Source organism: Pezoporus flaviventris, unplaced genomic scaffold (genome assembly GCF_033815535.1).
Source record: "Pezoporus flaviventris isolate CSIRO_AGI_PZ_B2104156 unplaced genomic scaffold, CSIRO_AGI_Pfla_v1 ptg000285l, whole genome shotgun sequence".
NCBI lineage: Eukaryota > Metazoa > Chordata > Aves > Psittaciformes > Psittacidae > Pezoporus > Pezoporus flaviventris.
The window spans coordinates 1,047,559-1,071,509 of record NW_026892832.1 but is presented as its reverse complement, the minus strand read 5'-3'; the positions used below and the strand labels follow the sequence as shown (position 1 = coordinate 1,071,509).

General features: G+C 38.2%; 1 protein-coding gene across 1 annotated transcript in view; it reads left to right on the top strand.

Moving 5' to 3' along the window:
- MCC (MCC regulator of WNT signaling pathway) overlaps nucleotides 1-23,951 on the top strand; it is a gene marked incomplete at its 5' end in the record, with an annotated part of 49,160 nt that overhangs the window by 14,492 nt on the left and 10,717 nt on the right. The window contains 9 exons of the mRNA XM_061443080.1: nucleotides 2,528-2,674; nucleotides 2,995-3,084; nucleotides 3,749-3,897; nucleotides 5,886-6,026; nucleotides 7,198-7,298; nucleotides 9,827-10,010; nucleotides 16,551-16,785; nucleotides 22,575-22,781; nucleotides 23,699-23,802. Of these exons, the coding sequence (XP_061299064.1) occupies nucleotides 2,528-2,674; nucleotides 2,995-3,084; nucleotides 3,749-3,897; nucleotides 5,886-6,026; nucleotides 7,198-7,298; nucleotides 9,827-10,010; nucleotides 16,551-16,785; nucleotides 22,575-22,781; nucleotides 23,699-23,802 (1,358 nt within the window). The remainder of the gene's footprint in view (nucleotides 1-2,527; nucleotides 2,675-2,994; nucleotides 3,085-3,748; nucleotides 3,898-5,885; nucleotides 6,027-7,197; nucleotides 7,299-9,826; nucleotides 10,011-16,550; nucleotides 16,786-22,574; nucleotides 22,782-23,698; nucleotides 23,803-23,951) is intronic.

Sequence of the window (23,951 nt, the reverse complement as noted above, 5' to 3'; positions counted from 1 at the left end):
GTTGCTGCTTCTGCTTTTTCTAAGGTTCCAGCACTATTTTACTTCTGGAATTCTTTGGACTTCCTCCAGTTGTTTAGAAAATCTTTGCTCTTTCCTTTTTTAAATTGTGGTATTCACAGATTCTTTCCTGAATTTCTCATTTTTTCCTCGGTTTTTGGTTTTTGGTGGTTTGTTTGTTTGTTTGTTTTTCCTGATCATATAATTAGATTTGCCAGTCAGCCACATTCCATTTCAGTTGAGAGTTTTAGGATGATTAGGCAATTTTTATGTCCTAATATGATGCAAGAGCTGAAGAAATCTGTCTTTAAATCCTTCCTTGTTATTCCTCCCCAACTCACAAATCCACACTTTCCTGTCTTTCAGTGGAGCTTTTTTGGTTTTGTTTCATTGTTTGTCTTCACCCATCAGATTTTTCAATTTTATCATCCATTTCCTGTAAGACCTGCCCTTCCTCTCTCTCCCAAGTGCTTATTGTGCCTCATGTGCATTACTGTAATTACCTTCATTCTACTAATAAATGTTACCTTCACATTAATTTATATTGGTAATGACACTTAAAATGGGTAGCAGCATTGAGCCAGGGTGGTCAGATATTTTTAATCATACTTGTCCTTTCAAAACTCATGCATTCATGGATCCAGAGAAAAAACTGGGTCTTCTGAAGTCTTTTTTTTTTCTTTCTTGATTCTTGTTCTTTGGTCTTCCTTATTTTTCCAGTAAAATAACTACTAGTGTGGAAAAGTACTTTTTGAGGAGATGGTGCATTACTGCTCTATATACAGTGGAGGTTTTGATGACCAGAAATAGTTACCTAAGCTGCCTCTGGGCGCTCTGGTGGGTGGGCAATCCAGTGGTGAGGCTCCAGCTTAGTGAATGTGTGAATTGTGAGATAGGTGATTTTATAGGTCATATGAACTTGTGACCCATGTCCTGCTCAGAATTACCATCCAGTACTCAGCATTGCTAAAGTTAGTGCAGCCATTTATAGCAATTAATCCAGCATGTAATTTCTCAAATGAAGGTGTGAATCAGTGAATACATCAAGAAGCATGAATAAGTAGACAGTGTATGTAAGTTGTGGTTGCTTCTATGATACAGTTTGAAAGCAGCAATTTGCATAGGTTGATAACTGTGCTGTGCTTTGAGTTTTCTTCTGTAAATGCTTTCCTGAGGAAAGATTTGACTGGCTACAGTCTTAGCTGTGTTCATTTTTCTTTCTGTTGCTAATGTTGTTTTACAGATCCTTAAGAATAATTGGCTTTGTAATCATGGCCAATAGTCAGTGTGCAGTAATAAAACAAAAAACAAACATTAAAGGAAACCTATCTGCATTAAAGTTTTATATAATGTTATCCTAACATAACATGTTTTTAAACTTTGGAGTTAACAAATGCTTAGCATTTTTAGTGACTTTAATACTCTGGTTGCCTTAAATTCTGACTGTTACTTGCTTTTGCACTGAAATCTTCCAGAACTAGATTGTGGGCATGGAATAATATTTTAGCAATTTTTAAGTCAGATTTTGAGGCAGGGATTTGATTTTTATGGAGAATACATCCCTAGTGGTTTTCCTGTTTGTTTGCTTTTAAACAATGCCTCATTGCACTGGGCCTTTGGTAAAATTTCACCAGTTCCATCTTGTAGATGGACTGTTAACAACAAAATCTGCACAGAAAATTCCCCATATTCGGGGAAGTTTCCTCTTCAGGTGGCTTTCTCCCTCTCATCTCACACTCTTCCTTTGAGATTCTGTGGGAAAAATGAGCTGTCACTTTACCTTGTGGCATAATCGTTTTCTCTTAGGCAGACCATTTATTCTTTGTCTGTTCCAGGGTAAATACTATAATCTTTAGCTCAGCTATAGTTTGGCTCCTGCAGATTTTTTTTACCCTTAATCCTTAAAATCTTTTGGTGTTTTGAGGACTGTGCAGTGTTTGCAGTGTTTGCAGTGTATGTTTACAGAGCAGTTCTGCAGACGGGTAATTTGCTGGAGTTTTCATGTCTGTACATTACTCACTATTTGGTAGCTTTACTTAACTGTAGGTTTGAAAGCACAATTAATATTTGAATTTCTCTGACCTTTATGTCAAAGTCATCATCTGATATATTTATGTCAGGAGTCTTTTAAACACTGGAGCTTTCCATTAACAGTAGGATCTTAATTTGATTTGTTTGGACATCATAATCATAGGCTGGAGCATTAGCTTCACCCTAGAGAGAATAATTTCTATACGTATAGTACAGCTGCACTTATGAGGTTATATAAAACATGCTGAAACTTTGTGTACTCTACAGTATTACTTTTGCATGTTTCCACGTTGCAGATAGTTTAAAATAACTGACAATGAATTTTTAAAACAATGTCCATTCATCTGCTTCCCACATGAAAACTTTGTAGCCACCACAGGACAAAATACAACTTCAGTTCTCAAGCCAGAAGCAATTAGGCTCAGTTAAACAACGAGAAAATCTTCAAACTATTTAAAACATAAAAGTGGAAAAACCAGTATGTTATGTTTTACTGTAGGTTCGGGAGCTGCAAACACGTTTACAAAGCGTACAGGCCACAGGCCCATCCAGCCCAAGTCGTCTCACTTCTGCCAGTCGACCCATTAACCCCAGTACCGGAGAGCTGAGCACAAGCAGCAGTAGCAATGACATTCCCGTAGCCAAGGTGAGCTATTGTGTTTTCCAGCAGTACTTGTGATTATCGGGGAAAAGCACAGCTTTTGCAAAGCTGCTGTACAAGTGTGTGATGAACTAGGAGACACCTGTAATCTCCAGAGTTTCTGGTATCCTAAGCAGGCCCATAAACTTTAGCTGCATAAAGGATTTAAGCACTAATTATTGTAATTCTCCATTACAACACAGGTGTCAATTTTACAGCTATGTTGTACTGAAGTTTATTCCAGGTTTGCAAGTGTAGCTAGTGAACAAATAAATTTTATGTAATCTTTATTGAGTTTGTAACCTGTGCAGCATTCTGACTTCCAGATTGCTGAAAGAGTGAAGTTGTCAAAGACAAGATCAGAGTCTTCATCATCTGATAGGCCTGTCTTAGGATCAGAAATCAGCAGCATAGGGGTAAGGACTAATAATTACGTACATGCATGATACGTTCTGAAAATTATTTGCGTTCAATTAAAAGCATTGTTTTCTTGCTAACTGGAAATACTTTTAAAGTTATTTTGGGAAAAATATTTCAACAGAGAATATTTCACCCACTATTAAGATCTCATTTTCTCATAGCTGATGGCTAGAAATCATTCTCTGAGTGACCTCGAGAGGATAATATTGGAGTCAATTCCTCCAAAATATTATTCTTCAAGGAAACACTGTTCAATTGCATTTCACAACTTCCAGTCAACAGAGAACCACATTCTGCTTTGTGATGCCAGTGTCCATCCATAATGCTGTTGTTACTATGTGTTAATATTTGTTTCACTGAAGAACTTAGCTCTTGCTTTTTGCTAAGTTTTCAAGAAAATAAATGACTTGCATATTAGGCTTTTTAAGTACATGATGAAACAGTGGGCTTCACCCTTTGGTTAGTAGAATTTTAAATCAAAATAATTTCTTGAAGTGGAAACTTTTAAATATTTCATTAACTTTAAAATTCGTGATAAAAACTGAATAATGAATGCCTTGAAGTGACTGCATGCAAGCAAATACAGCTCTCAATGCAGACTACTGTTAGAGGAATCCAGTTGTTACCTACTCACAATAATGTATTAATTGCCATGTGCAGGTGTCTAGTACTGTGGCTGAACATTTGGCACATTCCCTTCAAGACTGCTCAAACATCCAGGAAATATTTCAGACTCTTTATTCACATGGATCTGCTATCTCTGAGAGTAAAATCCGAGAGTTTGAAGTGGAGACAGAAAGATTAAATAGGTAAGGTGAAAAGTTATATAGGCTCAAATGTGTTGTCTGCTGTTAAAAAAAACAAAACCAAAACCAACAAACAAACAAACAGGTTTATTATCCTTTTCTTAGTTCAGTCCCAGCTCAACTATGGCATCTACCATGGAATGTAGTTCAGATACTACAGAATGTAATTGATGAAGACTGAATCATATACTAAGGATTCTTTCTATTAGTATGACAGTTTGGTCATGCATTGTTACATCAGCATGACACCTTCACCTGTGACAATTTGCTGACCAATTAGACATGGCATCTTTTTTCATAAGGCACAAAACTGCGAAAAATAAAGATTCCCATAACTTATTCTCCATCATTCTGGAATTTGCTTCCTTTTGTCCTGAAGAAACAGAAAGATAGCATTAACTTTATCAATGAATGTACTGATGTATGGTGGTGTGGCATATATACCAGTAAATAGACTTCTGTCTGCAGAAGAAAAATTACATGTTTCTGATTGCTGTTAAAATACTGCACTAAACTCTATCAAAATCCATGTTTCATGTCCTTTTTTGGCAGATAAAAACTGTGGATGAGGAATGTGAGAATCATGTCTCAGCATGTTTCCTGCCAAGTTCTCTCTTTCCCACAGCTATCTCAAATTCAGTCTAATCAGTACAATCTTTTATTTGTAGCTCATGTTTTTGTAGTGCTGCAAAATCTAATCCCTTTTTTTCTTTTTTTGATCTCCTTACTTTTTCTGTGCAATGCCCCATTATGCTTTGACAATGTATCCATACAGGAGGTGTCAAAAAAGATACAGTATGTGAAGCTTCTGAGACTCTTCATTAGGCCCTGTAGTGATAGGACAAGGGGTTATGGGTTAAAACTTAAAACTGGGGAAGTTCAGGTTAGATATAAGGAAGAAGTTCTTTACTGTGAGGGTGGTGAGGTGCTGGAATGGGTTGCCCAAAGAAGTGGTGAATGCTCCATCCCTGCATTGTTCAAGGCCAGGTTGGATGGAGTCTTGAGTGAAATGGTTTACTGCAAGGTGTCCCTGCCCATGGCAGGGGGGTTGGAGCTAGCTGGTCTTAAGGTCCTTTCCAACCCAAACCATTCTATGATTCTATGATTCTAGCAGCTAGGAAAGTCAGGGCTTTATTCTGGTCACTGAATAAACGATATACTAGCTCTTCTTGTGTTTGTTAAGAAGTCAGTGATTTTAGAATTCTGGATGGCACTTTCTTCATTAGGTGCCTGTCCAGATTTTGAAATCATTTGCCTGTTTTCAGTGTATCTCCAACTTTAACTATTAGGCGTAGTACATTGAGATATAGTGCAGTTGTTAGCAGAGAGAATAAACAGTAATACTGATATTCTGAAGCCTCATTTTCAGGTTCAGAGTTAACCTCAGTGAGAAGAATATTGCAGTTAATTTCTGATATGAGTTTCTGTTTTACTGTTGCCAGAACTTTTGGAGATTTCATGGCCTTCTTGTATTTTGGAAGTTACCTCTCTAATCACAACCAGAATATGGCTTCAAGTGAAGTGGTTATTCAGGATGTTTCAAAGAAAGGGGGAATTTATGCAGCTGCATGATCCCTACATGCACCCGCACATTGCACTAATGAATACAACATTTAAAACAAGAACCAAATGTGGCACCAGAAAGTGAGGAATGGAGGAAATAAAATTAAGCAAAAGGTTGTTATGAAACTGGCCTCTGCTGTCTTGTGGCTACAAAATAAGGGTACAAGCTTTCTGCTTGCTGCTGTTGTACAGGGTTATAATTACATTTTATGCGGAGGGGAGGAGAGGAGAAGAGGCTGTCCTAAGAGAAATTAACTATCCTGTTGGTTCTTGATATGGAACACAGAACTTACAGATTTTGGCAGCTTCATTAAAAACCTTGCATAGACCAGATGGTATTTGTTGTTTTAAATTATGATTGTTCTCAAGTTTTCAGGAGAGTGTCTGCAAGCTAATTTTAAGGTTACAAATTACTTCCTTTTCTGCAGCCGCATTGAGCACTTGAAATCCCAGAATGACTTGTTGACAATAACACTGGAAGAGTGCAAGAGCAATGCTGAAAGGATGAGCATGCTTGTTGGGAAGTACGAGTCCAATGCCACAGCCCTCAGGCTTGCATTGCAGTACAGGTGTGTACCTACGCAGAGGGTGTTTCAGAGAGAAAAAGAGGGAGTGATGATATTTGATAGAAGTCTTTGAGAGTGAAATGGTTGGTGTGCCATAATAACACTGTTTAGGTTTGTTTCCTATTTGAAAAAGTGCCCCCTTAGTTAAACTCCATGAAAAACTACCAAACTGAAGTGACTGATACAAGTGTATTTCAGCCTTGGTTTACCAGCAGTAGTCAACTCAATCTAACAGACATGTACATATTTATCTTTTTATTTTTAAATACTGAATTAGCATTTGAATTAGAGGTTGTGTGTAGCTTCAAACTGTTTCTGCTCCATCCAGTCATAAGATATTTTCTGTATTATGCTGACACCTTTCTCAAGAGAGTGGATCAAGGAGTATTATTGTACTCCGCATAATTCAGAGTGACTTTATATTACATCAGTTGGAGTTGTGGATGAATTGGTTGGTATTTGGTTATGCGTATCTAAATTTGCTCTAAACTGTATGTAAAAGATGGTGACATTTAACTCTTCTAACTGCAACTAATTTAGAACAGGCAGTTCTGGTCTTAAGACAAATTTTGGGCCTTTTAGAGAACGCTCTGTTACTATCAGCCTTGACCAAATTACAAGGAAATGTAAATTGCAAATAGACATATTAATATATTTTCAAACCATTGGAATGCAGCAGGAATGAGTGACTCACAACTGTATTGAGAAGTTGTTGTGTTGTAAGGAAGAAAATCTTACAGCTAGGATAGAGCAAGAAGTATTTTCTTGTCTTTTCTTCTTAGCATACTTTGCATAGTATAGTTATATTAGCAGAGTTTAGAATACTCTATTTTGTATAGTAAGAAGGCCTGAACAAAGTTTCTCAAAGGGATTGTGTCAGCTACCGTTTGTATTGCTGACTGTTCAAAGCATGCTTCCGGAGCTTACTTCACATCAGGTCATTCTCTTCCATTTTCAACTTGTTACATTACTGGAGACCAATCTGGGACCATCAGAAGGAAAGACAGAATGTTGGATGTTTGTGATAGAAGCTGTGCATGTTATGTCATTTAATATTCCTGCCGCTAGACATAGGGAATCATGCAGCTCATCACCTACCTCTGTTGCAGGTATTCTTCCCCTCTAAATAGTACATATATTTTGTGAGATTTCTGTCGTTTATTTTCTCTTTCAGTGAACAGTGCATAGAAGCATATGAGCTGCTGTTGGCTTTGGCAGAAACCGAGCAGAGTCTCATTCTTGGGCAGTTCAAAGCTGCAGGTGTTGGTTCTGTTGGTAAGACATCAGTGAACCACTTTTTTTTTGTCTTTTTCATGTCAGTTACCATTTGACTTAGTTATAACAGAGAATCAGCTTATGACCCATCACTTAACAATGCTTTCCAGTCTTTTCTTGATTTTAAATAACTAAATAATTTAACACACCAAAAAAACTAGGGAAAAGGAGACTGGAATTGAGTCGTAAAGTTCACCAGCAGTCTAAATTCACCTACGTATGTTATGACAAAGGGATGTCTATTCTGGCAAAAGTTACTCACTTACAGGCATGCAACTGAACAGAGTGGAATTATTAAACAATACTCATGAGCATATGTGTCTTAGGGCCATACAGCTGTGTTAACTGCAAGGACAGATACTGGTTGAACCAGAAACACTTACCTCCTAGAAGCTGCATATAGTCTATGAAAAACTGGGATAAGACAATACAAAGGCAGCATTGAGTAGTGTTCAAAAAAATGGCTGTAGTTTTACAGTCCACATTTTACTTTTTCTCTGAAAGTTTAAAACACTCTGTCTAATGTTATACTGTGTTTTCAGGGACGTTAGCCTGTAAGTTCTGGATTTCTTACTTTGTGGGTACTTAATCTTGTGGATAGGTGGTGGTGTTTTTTGGTATATTGCTTACAAAGTAACGGAATGAGCCACTATTGTGCAGGTACAGCTGCTGGCTATGGTTTTCAAATAGAAAGAGGTGTTTACACAATGAATGTTAATCTGGGTTTTATAGCCCCATTCCTTTTACCAATAGGAGAAGATAGCAACAGTAATCTTCAAGTAGAAAGAGGAGGAAAACTTCAGAGAGAGAAAAATATCTCTTCATGCTATGCTGAGGTGTAGTAATTGCCTGGCTGAGACAGTTACTACAGCACTAGCTTCTCAGAAATCACTGAAGTGTAAACAGGAAGCTTTCAGAGACAGAGTGACCATCTGGCTTGATGTGGTCAACCTCGTGTTTCAGATGCCTAGATGCACTCAGCCCACAGTTGCTGTGCTGCTAACCTTGTCCCTTATTTTGCGTCTCTGCCAGTGTTAGAAGCAGGCCCTTGTGTACATGTCTTGGCCTGTGCAGTGTGTGCCATGCAGTAAACATTAGAGTGGAGGTCTGACATTTTCATCCACCTTTTTTGCAGACTCTGGTCTTTCCTTTCCACAGTGTACTAGGGAGCTTTCCCTGCTGGCAGAGATAAGTGGCCAGCGAAAGTGAGTTTGTCTTGGATTTTCTATTCACACAGGTGACAGAAAGAAATCTTAGAAGAGAGAAATACTTCGGGCTTGACTGTGGTTTCATGTCACATGCATTTTATGAAAGAAGGTGTCATTTAGTTTTTATCAGATGTCTGTCTACAGCTCCTAGTTACGGTATTAAGAGTTACAGCCCTTTAGTGGAAATAGTGACCATTTCCCATTACATATGCAACTTGGGGGAAGTTGTTTGGTTTACATACCTTTACTTCACCATTAAATTTGGTTAAAATGCCTAGATAGCAGATTTTCTTGTTTGAAGATCAGCCAAGTTTTATCAACACCTGTGAGTGGAAAATTCATGGGAGTTGCTTCTGCATCACTTAGAGCTAAGCATATGCAGCTGCTCTTAACAGAAAATTCTCCATTTTTTTTCACATTATTTTCTAGTGCATTGCACTTCAATTAGCAAGTATGAAGTTTGGGTAATTGGTCTTTTGACTTGAAGAAGGATAAAATTAAAATGTGACATAGAGCAAACCAGGGATGGGAGGGTTTGTTAATACTTTCTGACATCTTTGCATTGAATTTGGTAAACTATGAATAAATTGTAGGTTTGTTCAGAATTTCAGTGTAGCCACTAATGTGTATTACTTTAATGACTCTTCTGGAGTTAAGACTGTAAGTATGGTGACAGTGGTGGTTTATGTCCTCCCTCTGCTAAAGAGATGGCTTACCAGCTGCACAATGCTGTATAACCACTAGAAATTATTATCAAATTAAGAAACATCAGTTCTAGTTTTCACTGAGTTTAGGATTCATGATGGTAAACTCTGAAAGGCTGCTTCTAAGCTGTAATGCAATTCTTCAGCTGGAAAGGCAACCTGTAAGAAGGTGTTCTGGCAAACCATTAGGCTTGAGTTGAAGGTGGTTGAGAAAAAAGCACTGTAAATGACTGCACTGTCAAACACCACTGGAGTGACTGGAGTAAAAGTTGTAATTAAGGCTAAATGTTTTTACAGTGAATTATTTTGAGAATCCTAACCTAATCCTAATGCACACCCTTACAAATAGACAAACAAGCTAAGATAAAACATTACTTAAGACATGTACCCAGAGCAGCAAGTGCCTGGAGCTTGTGGCTGGGAGGGAGATGCATTATTCAGGCATTAGTTACCACTGATACTCAGGCAGAAGTAAAGTTGTTTTTACATCACCGATTGGTAATTTATTGTCAACTTCTTGGTATAAACTGAGAGCATGTAGAAGCATCTCTACTCTTGCCTTAATTTCTATCACCCTTCTGAAAGCTCTGAAACAGATTGTTTGCTTGAAAACCAGGGGACCAGGCAGGTGATGAAAACATCACTCAAATGCTTAAGAGAGCTCATGACTGCCGGAAGACAGCTGAGAACGCAGCAAAAGCCTTGCTGATAAAACTAGATGGGAGCTGCGGAGGAGCCTATGCAATCACCGGCTGTAGCGTACAGCCCTGGGAAAGCCTGTCATCCAACAGCCACACAAGGTAACTGCAATTCGTCTGCTCTCCTAATCCCCAAGTCTGCTGAACTACCTCCTTCTCCTCAGTCCATTGGCTTCTTTGTTTTGATTTGTAAGTCGCCATATGTCAGTGGTCTGATTTGCTTTAGACTTCGAGCAACTCCAGCCAAGAAGAGTCCTGTGTAAATCTGTTGCAAAGGAGTGATTCTGAACTTTCATCTTCCTCATAAAGAGCAAATCCATTATATTTGTTCTACTTCAGTGACTTTCTTGCTGTTTTATTGGAATTCAAGTCATGTACTTCTTGTTCATATCTGTTATGTGCAGACAGCACAGACACACTGAGAACCAGAGATCAGAAATATACTTTCATGAGCATTTTGGAGTACTCAGGAGGTTTTTGTAAATGTTGCAAATCCAGTCGTGTTTTAAACCATTTGCTCTCCCATTTTGCTTTGCCCCTGTTCCAAGCTCCCCATTCTGTTCTTTCACATGTGGAGTGGCAAATGAACTTCATCATAGATAGAGTGGATTCTTCCAGGAAAGGATAGATATTGCAGTTTTTCTGAAGACCTGTAAAATAATGAAACTTAAATGAGCTATTGTTGCAGAAGTGTTCCAGTTCAAATGCATCTGCTAGCAGCTTCATTTTGAGTCATTGCCTGCCTGAGGTATAATTGTGCTCTGTGCAGTGATTATGTGCGCTTGTGCTTGTGTATGGATATTATTTGGCAAGCATCCTGGACAAAAATAGATGATAATTTTTCTTTTTAAAAGATATTTTGGTTCCACAGATTCACTCTAAAATTTAATTTTAATTCAATTTTTGAGCCCATTCTTTATTCAAATGTTGTCATTTTTGACACTTTAGAAGTTTATTTTAATACCATACAGTTTCTTCTTGCTGATGCCTTCTCCGAAGGGTGCTATCTCCTGATGTATGACTAGCATGGAAAAGCTGAAAAGTGAGCAAAAAGATAACCTGAGGGAACAGGGTCCAAATGTGAGGTAAATTTTTAGGTTTTATTCTAAGAATTTTATGATGCGTTTTCAGTGCAAGAAAGCTGTATTTTTACATAGAAATTAATGTGGCAGCATCTGCAGTTAGTAACATGTTGGTCATTCAAAAGTACAAAGCTGTTTCAAAACTCTTGACTTGCCTTGCCTCAGTTTGCATTCTCTTACACCATTATCTACCCCTGCATGTGAACAGGTTGTGACCACAAAACCCAATACCTCTACCTAGGCTGAGCTAGTTGTCCATGCTGTTATTTGAAAGGGTCCTTTTCTTTTTTTATAACCTCGGTGATTTTCTTCTTTGTGAGATGTCTAGTATGTAGTCAAAGCATCTTTTTTTTAATTGAAGTTTAGCTAGTCTCCAGGATTGACAGGGGAAAATGGAGCGAAGAATTGATTCCTCTTTTATTGTCTATTCTCTTAGCCTTTCCCTGAAAGTGTTTGTAAGAATATAGTCTTTACAGTCCTTGCATTGTTGAACACATTTTTGGTTTTTAGAGGGGAAGGGTAAGGAATGGATGTATATGTGTTTGAGGAAGAAAATCATCCCTCATGCTCATTGTTTACCTTGAACATTTTGTGTTCAGCTGGCACTGTGTGTACATGTGCATGCAGCATGTTGACTGAGGATATAAAGTTTCAACAGAATATTATTAAAATAGCATAGGATTTCAAATTTCATCAGTGTAAACTGTGTCATGAAATGTAAAACTGCAAATGTAAATTCTTCTGTGTGCAGGATTTTAGATAAAAATCATTATCATTGTAGGATTTTTATTTTTTTTTCTGATGGAGAGCAAGACACTATAGTGAACAAGGTAACTACTATTACCTGCTTTGATAGATGTAGAACGTGAGTACTCAGTCACCCAAAGGGCACATAGCAAGTCAGGACCTTGTCACATGGGCAACCCGATCGGATCGACATTTAGACATTGTCATCCCTCTCTACTCCCCCCACAACCAGTATAATTTGTCTAAATATACATGTCAGTGAGAATATTCTTTTAATTTTACCTTCTCCATGACTCTTCCGTTCTGTTCTGTTAAGTGATAATGTGGTGTTTTCAGATTTCTCCTTCGTGTGGACCCTGTCTGACAACAGAGGCATACCCTCTTCATTTAGAGACACATGACACTGTGACAGCCCATAGATGGAAAATCTATATTGGTTTAAAAGGCACACACTTTATTTATATCAGTAAATGCTACATCTCCGGTTTAAAAAATTGATGATTTTGCCTATAATTCCGTTCTCCCTATCATTCTGGATTCCTTTTCCTTCTCTCCAGGACCCTACTCCTGTTTTTTGTCATTATCCTGCCTGTGTTGTCAGCTCTCTCACCCCATTCATGTGTGTTCTGTTGCCACTTGGCTCCCTGCTGTTCTGACACACATCCCCTTGCTGCAGACCTATAGCTGTCTTTGATTCTTTGATGTTGATAATTTCCATTTCCATTCATGTTGCATTGCAATAGCAATCCAAGCACAAACAGGAAAGCAGACTACAGATTTCTAGCTATTTAATGGTTGGACTTGATGATCTTAAAAGTTTTTTCCAATATTCTATGATTCTATGATTCTATTCCTGCGGGCTTAATGTCTGTAAAACTGGCGAGTAGAACAAGCCTGCATCACTAGTGAACGCTGTGTGAACCTCCATTTGGGGACCACTATATATTGAAATGAAAACAGTTTTACATTACATGGTTCAAACATACTCCAGATCTGCAAGATTGATCTTTTGGCATGGCTGTTCCAGTGTTGCATGCTTTTAGTTGCCTGTATGTATTGCTACTTTTTCCCTTTGAAACTAGCTGAGCAAAGAGGTGGTGCCATGATGAAAACTCTTCGTGCCTGAGGCTTGTGACAAATGAGTAATTCTACTCGCTGTTCAGAATCCTGTAGAAGTGGAACTTATAATGCAATTGTTGACCCATTTTTAGCTTTGGCATTTCAGATGAGATTCTGAATGTCAAATTGTTGAATGTGTTACTGAGAATAAACAGCTAGTGAGCTGCTAGTTACAAGTGGTTAGGAATGGAAAAGGGAGCAACTCAAATGCAAATAAATGAAAGGCAACCAAAAACCATCACAGATGCTCTGCTAAAGTGGATAAAATTAGTAACAAGCATCTCAGATTATTTAGTTAGCAGCACCACAATGTTACCCATTCATTTTTGGAAAATGGAATAGGCCTACAGTGTAGTTGGGAGTCATAATTATTTTAATGGACAGAAACTAACAAACATTGCCAACAAGGTTTGACTGTACCTTAAAAAGAAGGAAAGAGACTCTGGTGGTAATACCAGTTGAAAACAGTGGATTTTATTCTCTGCAGTGCTAGTAAGCCCAGCCTTACATCTAGATTCATGGAGGAAAAGATCTGGTCTCTTACATGCTAAAGGGAATTCTTTTCAATATTACACAGTGTAACAGAATATCAGAATTACTGCAGATTTTGGATAGGTAGCTGACAGACAAGATTTTCTTGTCTGAAGTGTGCAAATAAGTTATTTTAAGATACCTGTTGTGATATTTCTATGTTATTTAGGACTTCATTGCTGGACCTAATTATTCTCAGAAGGAAGCAGAGTAGTTTCACCAGAGGTTCTAAATTTAGCCAGATAGGCTGTTGTTTGTCTTTTGGCTGGTTGGCATATTTTTCAGTTTCTCAGGAAGTTACTGTCTTCTGGCTTTGTGCTCTTTCCTATCTCAAGCCACAGTCATTCCCTAGAAGATGGTGGCCTGTATATACTCTCTATCAAATGCATTCTTTGCAGTGTACAGTTGCATGCAGACATTCAAGCAAGTTTTGTGGATTTTGTTCTGACAGCATTATAGTTATGTCAACTTTTGTATTGTCTACACAATTGCTGAATTGCAGATTTATTTATTGATTTGATTTTTAACAGATTAACTGAAGCTTATAGAATTTTATGGGCAAAATTTTGTAATGTACTGAAGTTACTCACAAATAGGCACTGTTGGAAGCCTCACTTTATCCATCTGCTGAGTTTCATATACACACAAGTGCATGTGAACACACATGTGCATGTGAACACACACACGCATGCCAGCAAATAAAACTGCACATTATGCTATATTGATCTACATATTTTCCACAGGCTGTATATGCAAATTGACATCATCCAGGCATGTCATCATTATAAAAGACTGGAGGGATGAAGCAAGTGGGAAGAACATTTCTCTTACTTGTTATGAATACAGTACCAATGAGCAGATTGTTGTTGTGTTCCCTCCAGGTGTGAGGAAATGATGATCCTTTCTCTGTCCTTTAACTATATGCTTCAGACATGAGAAACTGCACATCTTTTGCAAGAGTTTCATGTGGTTTTTGGATGGATGCATTATACTATATATGCATTCTGCCAGTCTGTTTTCCTTTGTCCTGAGTGCTCTTAAGAACAGAGAACAATATCTGAAACTCAAGTTTATACGCTCACCAGCTGTGGGCCTTAAATAGTGCAGCAATGGACTAGCATTATGGGGAGGTATATGATCGGGCTTTTGGTGGATGGCAGAGCTGTTCTGTGGGAGTTCAGTGTGTTTCCATCCCTCATCACTCAGTCTTATTTTCACAACAGTCCAAAGTAGGCTTTGTACCCCAGCTTTCTGCATCACATACTGCTTCCAATCTTCTGGGTGAAATCTTGATGCTAAATGAGATGAGCGCTTTTGTGTCCCAAGATTTGAAGCCCATGTAGGTTTTAAAAGTTGTTCTTCCTCCAACAGCAGCTGTTTTGTATTTAATCCAGAAAAACGGTGCAATTGCTTTGGGTGCTGAGAAAACTTGCAACGTGACTTTGGTACAGAATTAAGTATTTCTCATATTGTTATCCATATGATTTTTTAATCACTATCTACTTTAGAAAGACAGCTTTAGATTCAGTAAATCTTGCTTTACTATTTCAAGATTCTCTAATGAAAAGCTAAGTATGCCAACCCAAACCATTCTGTGAACACAGATTTGTTTCAGTCTGGAAGGGGTTTTATGTACTGGGTGTTTTTAGCTTCACTGCAGATAGTAATGGCAGAAGACAAAAGCAAAGACCAGTCTACACTTGTGGTAAATATGGCACCTATTACCCCTAAGAAGAGGAAGTAAAAAATGGGGAATTGATAGATAAAACTGTGGTAAAGAACTGTAATGCGATACTTCATGAGAGGGAAGGATTTTGAAAAGTGTTTGTAGACCTGCCAATTCTCCATCTCCTCCAAGGCTGTGCTTGGAATTTGTGGGAAGATTGACAATTAGAGGCACTTAAAAATCAATTCAGCTTTAGCTGCAGTAGAACCAAAAGAAAAAGAGAAAAATCAAGCCTATCTTGATAGGTTTCCCCTTTTTCACATGCATAATATGTTTTAGGATTCATCCTGATTCCTACAACATGTAGCAGGTAGGGCTTTTTAATTCTTACAAAAACGTTGAACAGCAGTGCAAATTGACATCATAGAAAATTATTTTTGCTGATAACTGAGATCATCTAGCATTCCAGACAAGCAGTTAATGGATGACTTATCTCTCACCCGGCATCTGATTACAGGACCTCAGGAGACAGCGGGCAGCTTTGAGTGAGGTTATAGAAACAGCATGGTATTTTATTTTCCTTTTAGTGTTATTGCAATTATATTGAGCCCTGGAATGCTATGACGGTATCAGTCTCGGCCCCCTGCAGCACTGGCACGTGTGTAAGTGGCTAGGCAGCATTGAGCCACCCTTTCTCTAAGGCATTAGTTCTCACTTTGTGTGATCTCTGTGCAAAGATTTGTGGGGCAGACTAATGGGCAGTCATTTGTTTGTAGATAGGAGAAGTTCTGCCAAATCTGATGGTGACTTTTTGTTAAAAATTTTTACTAACTTAGGAGTTATAAGCCCTCCAGCCCTGAAAGAATGTCAATGAACTGAAGAATACATCTTAACATGAATTTAAAGAATGTCAGTGTACTCCTGACAATTACCAGTGTAATTCTGCTCTGGTTGATTCCTGCAAGTGTCCATTAAAAATGTCTAAGCTCATAATGTATATTGCTATCAGCAAAGATCAATGAAGTCTGGCCTGCTTCTTTCTTTTTTAGCAGATGCTTCTTTCCAAAGAAGATGAAGACTTAGGGTATGAGCAGCAGAGAAGCTTGCTGTGCTAGGGTACTGCTAAGAAATCTTCAGTAGCTATTTATTTTCAGATTTTTAATTAAAAATCTGGTTTCAGAAGACATGATTCCAGAAAAAGGACTTCAGTTATGTGTCACTAAATACTCGGCTTTGCAGGGAAATTGTCACATGATTAAATTTTCTCAAGCAGCTTAGAGAATTAATTTATTTTCTGAATTTGTCATACCCCTCTGCATCTTCTGAGCATTGCAGCATCCAGTTCGTGCTGTGTGTGTCCTTTCTCTGAACTTTTAAGACTCAGATGTGTTGATGAACTACTCAGGATGGGGGGGGGGGGGGGGGAGGGGGCAGAAGTTGATGAAAAAATGCAGATTTTGTTCCAGACTTTCTTAAAATACTGTTTTCTCTTTCCAGTACTACCAGCTCAACTGCAAGCAGTTGTGATACGGAATTTACAAAGGAGGATGAGCAACGACTGAAGGATTACATACAGCAGTTGAAAAATGACAGAGCAGCAGTGAAACTGACAATGCTGGAGCTGGAAAGCGTCCACATTGATCCCCTTAGTTATGACGTTAAACCTCGAGGAGACAGCCAGAGGCTAGACCTGGAAAATGCAGTCTTGATGCAGGAACTTATGGCAATGAAGGTATTTTATTTATATCCAACTGGCTCACTTCACTGCTGACAATGCCCCTACAAAACTGCTCCAAAACACTTTCAGTCACACATGTGGGATGCTTTAACAGGGATCACTGGGTAATAAAGGGTAGCTTCAGTAAAGCAAATAATCAGGGCTGAACACCCAGTAGTCAGAAAGTGAGAAGCAGTGCGTTAATACTGGCAAAGTACGTGTGTTTTGAATTAGGTGAAGACTTCATCCATGGCTCTGAACTTGGAATGGTCTGCTTGACAAATGGTGCTCTCCCTGAGAGATGTGGCAGCTGAGTTGCTTCAGGGTAGCCAAAGGCATGATAGAGAACTTCCCAAGAGACAGTTCCCTACAAGCTTGCAAATGTGTATCTTGAATATTTGTGAACTGAAGCAGAACAAATTTACCTCTTTCTAATGTTGTCATGGGAGGATGGTCAGAAGCTATCATCCCTAATGCTCTCGAGTGGTCGGTCACAAGTCCAGAGCTGTTCCAGGCACTGTGTTGCAATCTGTAGCTTAGTTCAGAGTCTGAACAAAGAGTATAGTGTGTAGTGATTTGCAGTAACACAGTTTTTGGAGAAAACACTGGTCCTTCAGGCCTGGTTTATACATAGAATTCTAAAGAGGTTATTAAGAAAAACTGACCTTTGTTGACCAGGTATAGAGCTCATGTCATTTTAAATTTGGCTTCTGTATTGAGTGAGGTGAACTAAAACACAGGAGCATATCAAAGGAAAGCAAGCCTCATACAAGCACATGACTGCATTTAGAAGTTGTCTGGATTTTGTTCAGTTTAAATAAGTTTAATTTCTGCATATTGACAAGTCCTGTTTTAGTCAGCTAATGGCAGAATATATTAGGTGATGTATCATGTATAACAGCAAATCCCAATAATTTTATAAACTCCTAAAGCTATAGATTTTCGTTCCGATGTGCTGCTGCTGCCTAAGTCTAGAAATGATAACTTTGTTCTTTCTTAGTGGTACTGTTTTTTCCATGATGACAATACAATTTTGCAATAATGCATTCAATATTTGAAGTTCAAAGAAAAAAGATTACCTGTTACCAGTCAGAAGATTTAAAGTTGTTTTAGTTGTTAGAATATATTGTGGCCAACAGCAATATATTCCCCACAGTTAAAGCATTCAAGATGTACTGGAAAATATTCATAGATAATTATATGCATATTTCAGATATCACACTTACATCTCCTCTTTTGCATCCAGATCTTCTGTGAAATCTCTTATACACAGTTCTATCTTTAAATTGATAGGTAAAGGCAAACTGCAGAGCTGTCCTTTGCAATTAGTGCTCTGGCATTCCCTGACCTGGCAGGGACACCAACAATTGCATATCATAATTTCTGCTACAGTTTTGAGTGCTGGTAATCCTTTTGTTCACTAAATCCTGTAACTTGTTTTTTACACTCATAACTTTTGACTTTACCTAGCACATTGGGTTTTCACTAGAGAAATTGTCCCTAGAAGAAAAAGAAATCTTTCTTCTTGATTGGTTTGTGCACAGTGCTAATCCATGCATTTTACACAGGTAGCTGAAGTCACCTTAAGTCCTTTCTGGTTCAGAAAAACTGGTAGCATTGTTATTTGTTATAATTTGTTGCACTTTCTGAAAATCATGACTTCAGGGAGTTCCTGCATTTCTGAAAGGGACATAGTGAAAACTCAGGTTTGTCAAAACTTGCGATAGATTTGTTGGTAAGTGCTCTCCTGCTATAGAAACAAGAAATTCATACCCTTCTTCTATGCATAAAGCATTAGAAAAGGCACAGCAACACTCTGCTTGCTTTGGTCCCAAGAGGATGTGCTACCTATTAGCATTTATGGTTGTGGCTTAGGTCTGCATTGCACCTCACTCATGTTCAACAAGTTATAACATAGCTGAACCTACGGGCAGAACTCATGGATGTCTTGGCTTTCTGAGTGTCTTGGCTTTTCATCAACCAGCAAGGATGGTACAGCTTGATTAAGCTACTCAAGGATTTTCTGCATTGCTGGGTCTTACACCTGCTGCTGTCTTTCTGAAACTTGTATTTGTGTTGGGATCTCTGCTGCATCTTTTAGCATGTTTCATTTAATGAATCCTTGTAAAAACTGATGTCCAGATTTATTGTTTTATTTCTTCTATCTGTTACGCTGATAATATTCTGAAAGTTCCTTTATACCATTAATTCTTCATTACTGATGAAAATTATCCATAAAAAGATGATTTGAAGATGGTTTTTCTGTTGCCCTGTTTATTTCTTTTTATTTATTTTATTTCTTTATTTTTTATCCAGAGTGTAAGACGTAGTGTTTCTCCAGAACTGCTATAGAATGCAAATCTTTGCTTCAAGCAGTAATTAATTACATTTCCAAATGCATTCTGGTCTGTGGTTTGTCATCATTTAATGGGCTTGCTTTGAGGTCAGTTGTTGTCGTGCCCCAGTTAGGAAGGAGATTAATTCTGATGGGTGTAAAAAATTCTTCATTTTCAGCCTTTCTGCATTTCAAAGTACGTAATGTAGATAAGTCTTAGCTTTCTACACTGGTAGTTTTTCCTCTTCTGTGTACAGGTTGTGATAATACTGCTCATAATGTGCTTTGAGACTACAGACTCTCTGCAGAAAATGTTAAGAATCCTCTTGTCCACCTTTGTTACAACATTTCATGCTCTTGTATGTAGTAAAACACAGTTAACTAGAGCATGGCATTTATCTGCTCTGATACCTGTTTTACTTCTGAAGGCTGGTATATTCTACCTTGTGTACTGTGATCCTTTGAGAATCCCCTTTTCATGACTTTTAGAATTTTTTGCCACATAAGAGTCAATGCTGTTTTATTCTGGCATGACCACATCCAGTACCAGTTTGAATTTTGAGAATTATGTGGTGTTTCTGATTATGTTGATTATGTTGGGGTGTTGTTTAATTGTCATCAAGTTTTCACCCAAATTCAGAATTACAGTATGACTGCAAGTACATAATATTCCTCAATATTCAGTTAATTAATCCTTACTGGTAGATTTAGTGCTTGAAGCTTGTGAATTTGAACAGCTTGTGTAAGTCTTCTGCAAAAAAACTGGAAGAGTGACTACTTGCAACCTCCTTCGGGGTTTCATTTTGTAAATGCCACTTTAGGTCCACACCCTGAAGGAACAGATAGGTTAAACTGCAAATATTTCACCAGCACCCAGTAACTGGGGGAAGGGGTGGGGGGGGGGGGGAAGAAAAAGAAAAAAATAAAGGAAATACAAAGGTGATGTTGTCATTGAAATGAAATTTAGACACTATCTTTAGAAAATGTGTTTTCATGGAAGAAGATGCTGCATGTGTAAGGAATAATGAACTCTGAAAGTTAATCTGAGCTACTTAAATTTTCCCAGGTGAAATGTGACTTTTGCCACCCATCCTCACAGATTATATGTATCCATATCAGAATCCTCAGCTTTTAACTTCAGCCTTTCCATCCCTTGCTGCTCTTTCCCTTTCCACTCTTTACGACAGAGGTTGATGGTTTTGCCCTGCTTTGTCTTTGCTTCTCTATTTCAAAGTCACATTGCCTTGGTACAAGGAAGCTAACACATGTGGAGAGCTTTTGGAGTCCATGCTATGTCTTCTGGGACAGGGTACAAATTTGTGAATTCATATAAGATGTCAAAAACTTACTGTCTTCATAAACAAATAAGTTAACCATTGATCCTCAAATTTATGTTCAGCTAGGATATGTAGTACAAACAAACATCCAGTCATTAAGTTGAAACTCTCAACTGATGGGAAACATCAGTTCCATAGATCCATTGTTGCAGTGGCTAAGTTCACCTTTTTTTTTAGGAAATTAATGTCCCTGATTTCTAGGCTGAATTTGCCTAACTTCAGCTTCCAACCTGGGAGAATCTTTACGTGACCCTCCCGCATAGATAGCCCTTTATCAAGAGTATTCACGTACATGCCAAAATACTCAAATTACTTCTCAGCCTTCACTAAGCAGGCTAAGTAGATTAATGGCTTTAGAAATAGGCTTAAGAAGCTAAATATGTCCACTTGAGTATACCAGTTCAAATTCTGTAATTAAATTGCCTCATCATTATGTATCAGTATTGTTTACATTTTTGCTGTAGACAAAGGAACTTGATGGTTAAATTTGCCTAACAACTAGATTTCTGTAAACCACATTGGATGAAACTGATTGTGCTGCTAATCCGCAGTTCACAAATAAATAGATGACTAAGGGAGTGATTTTAAAGCTCATATGAATCTTTCCAATCTTGGAGGAATTTAGGATATGGATTTTGTTTTTGCATGGTTGGTAATTCTGAATAATCCAATGATCACCTGAGATTCCTGTATGCTATTGTAACTGTCTACACCTTTGTGCACTGCTTATGCTTAATCCAGACATCACATGGTAGGGATGTAGATTTTCTTCTACAGAAAAAGTTGGTCCAAATATGTGCCAAGATACCTGTTTGTACAATCTTTGTTAATAATGCATATAATACCAAAAGCATTATTTTTGAAGGTAAACTGACAACCTGTAATGTCTTTGTGACTCAGATATTTTTTTCTGTTTCAAAATTCTGGCCACCAACAAGAAAATTCTATTTTTCAGAGATGTTTGCATAGTGACCAAGTCTAGAAATGAACCCTGATACAGAAAATGGCTGCATTAACTCAGTATTCACCCATGCGGTGACCTAGGGCATGTCAAGCTCAACAGTGAGAACATGATTCAGGGCAGTCTTTTTGGCAGTCATTTTGTTTGATAGTGGTTTTAAACACATAATGTAAATTATGTTTATCCCTTTATGTCTGTCTCTTTAGTGTTTTGCAGATGATGGGTTGTCCTGGGACATTTTGTGGAAGAAACTTTGCTGAAGTGTTGTTAAACGCGAAGAGTCTTCTTGTTCAGGACACCCATCCTCTGCTTTTCATGGGAAGCTGGAAGCAAGTGCTGAAAGAAGAGTCACACTGCACTCATGACTAACACTGTCAGAGCAGATGTTAGGGCAGAAGTCTGTACCACCAGCAAGTGTTGTGTTAAATAGTTGTCAGCCATTAATACTGGAGTGACACAAGAATTAGCTTTCAGAATTGAGCTTCTTTCTACAAAGTACCTATGTCCATCTTCTGTGGATCATATTCATGGGAAGAATGTGAGTGCAATTTTGTGAATTGCAATTGTTGTGTGTAGGTGTGATTCTAACCATCTAGAAGAGAAAAACTAAAAATGGATATCAGTTGCCCTTTTTGACTAGTGCATTCTACTACAGAGGCTGGTATTATGAGGCAAGAATATATGATCTGTGTCTGCTGTCCTTGTCCCTCAAACCTGTTCCACTGTAATGAGATAAACCAACTCTTAATTATTAGGTATTAATAAGAAGTTGGAATCTGGCATTTAGGGAGGTGTTTGACAAGAAAGTCAGACACTGGTTTTAGGGCAGTGGTCTCTGAAGGAAGGGCAAAGTACAACCAAAGAAATTTCAGCAGCTGTCACAACCCTCTGTGATCCCTCTACTCTAATTTCAGCGCCAGATTAGCTGGTCTGTTGCCTGTGAGGTTATTTGAGGCTGATTAAAGGATGGCACAGCTCATCATACTCAGTCTCAAGATATCCTGATCCATTGACAAATACACCATGTGATTATAAAAAGCCTTCTGGATGCTGATTGTGTTCCCCATGGAAAGAACACTCAAGTAATAGGAGTGAATGAAAATCTTGTTTAACTTCTTCCTTTAGGTATGTAATCTCATGAAGCAGCATGCTGATAATGTTTCTTCAACAGGAGGAGATGGCAGAGCTTAAGGCACAGCTTTACCTGCTGGAGAAGGAGAAGAAGGCATTGGAATTGAAACTGAGCACTCGAGAGGCCCAGGAGCAGGCCTACCTAATCCATATTGAGCACTTGAAGTCTGAAGTGGAAGAGCAAAAAGAAGAGAGGATGAGGTCTCTCAGCTCAACGAGCAGCGGAAGCAAAGACAAACTGGGCAAGGTCAGGAGTCAAACAAATGTCTAAAATTGACATTAACACAATTTATTATACCTCTTGCCTTTAGCATTTTAATAATTCTCTTCTTTTGGCTATGTCTTTTCTCTCTTCTGCAGTTGTTAGGTGATCCTTTCAGTGGTGTAATTTATGAGAACTTTTCAGAAATACTGTTAAGCCAGGCTAAAATAAGATGGTCATTTTTGGGGAGGAGCACCACAGAGCCATTCCTGCCAAATATACAAGCTACTGTGGCTGAACATCTTGTGTTTTGCCTGTTGCCATTCACTGGGAACACTGGAAGAGAGTCTAAGCAAAATACCATTTCAATTAAGCAGTTAGAGCATTGTAATGACAATCTCTTTTTCCTAGTCAGACAGTTTGTAATAATTCGAGAATGAAGAATTTGTTCCACCTCAGTATAATGCAAAATAAACAGATTTCTGTATTTACATTAAGAATTTGCATAAATAGTGATTCCTAGAAAAAAATTTATCTGGTTGTTTAGTGCTGTGTCTCCAGAAAGCCTCAGTAATGTGTTAAAAAACAAACTTCAGGGGTAGTGTATAATTGTTTTTCTGTTTTGTTTCTGGCAAAGCATCATCTGAATTGTTAGATCCAGTGCTGCTTTGTTTCAACTCTGGTGTCCAAAGTAATAAAATGCAGTAACAGTTATGCACGCTATAGCAGAATTCTGCAAATCAGTGAGCTGTGGTGGTTTAGGAAACATTTAGAAGGATTTGTGAAGTGTTAATCCATTTAGTCCATTTCGTACTATGTTGATAGACTTGCCATGTTGCTGTGACACTGTGATGTTTATTTCACCTTCATTTTAAAAGTAGCTGCAAACTAAGAAGTTTCCAGAGTTTTCCCATTAAGGTGGTACATAACTTTAACTTTGATGGCCTTTCCTCATTTCTCAGGAAGGCAGTGATGGCACCGCAGCAGCAACAGCATTAACACTAGGTGAGCTGAGTCCATATGATGAGAGTGAAGTGACTGCTGAACTGACAAACGCACTCAGGCGGTAAGCAGCTTCCTTCACCAGAGGCATTACGTGTTCTGTAGGTCCGGGGTGAAGTTTAGTTCTGAGCCTTCACTCCTAACCCGTGAGTGATTTTAAGAGTGATTACAGGTTTTTTGTCTGAGAAGGAAAAGGATCGAAGTTCTTCTGAC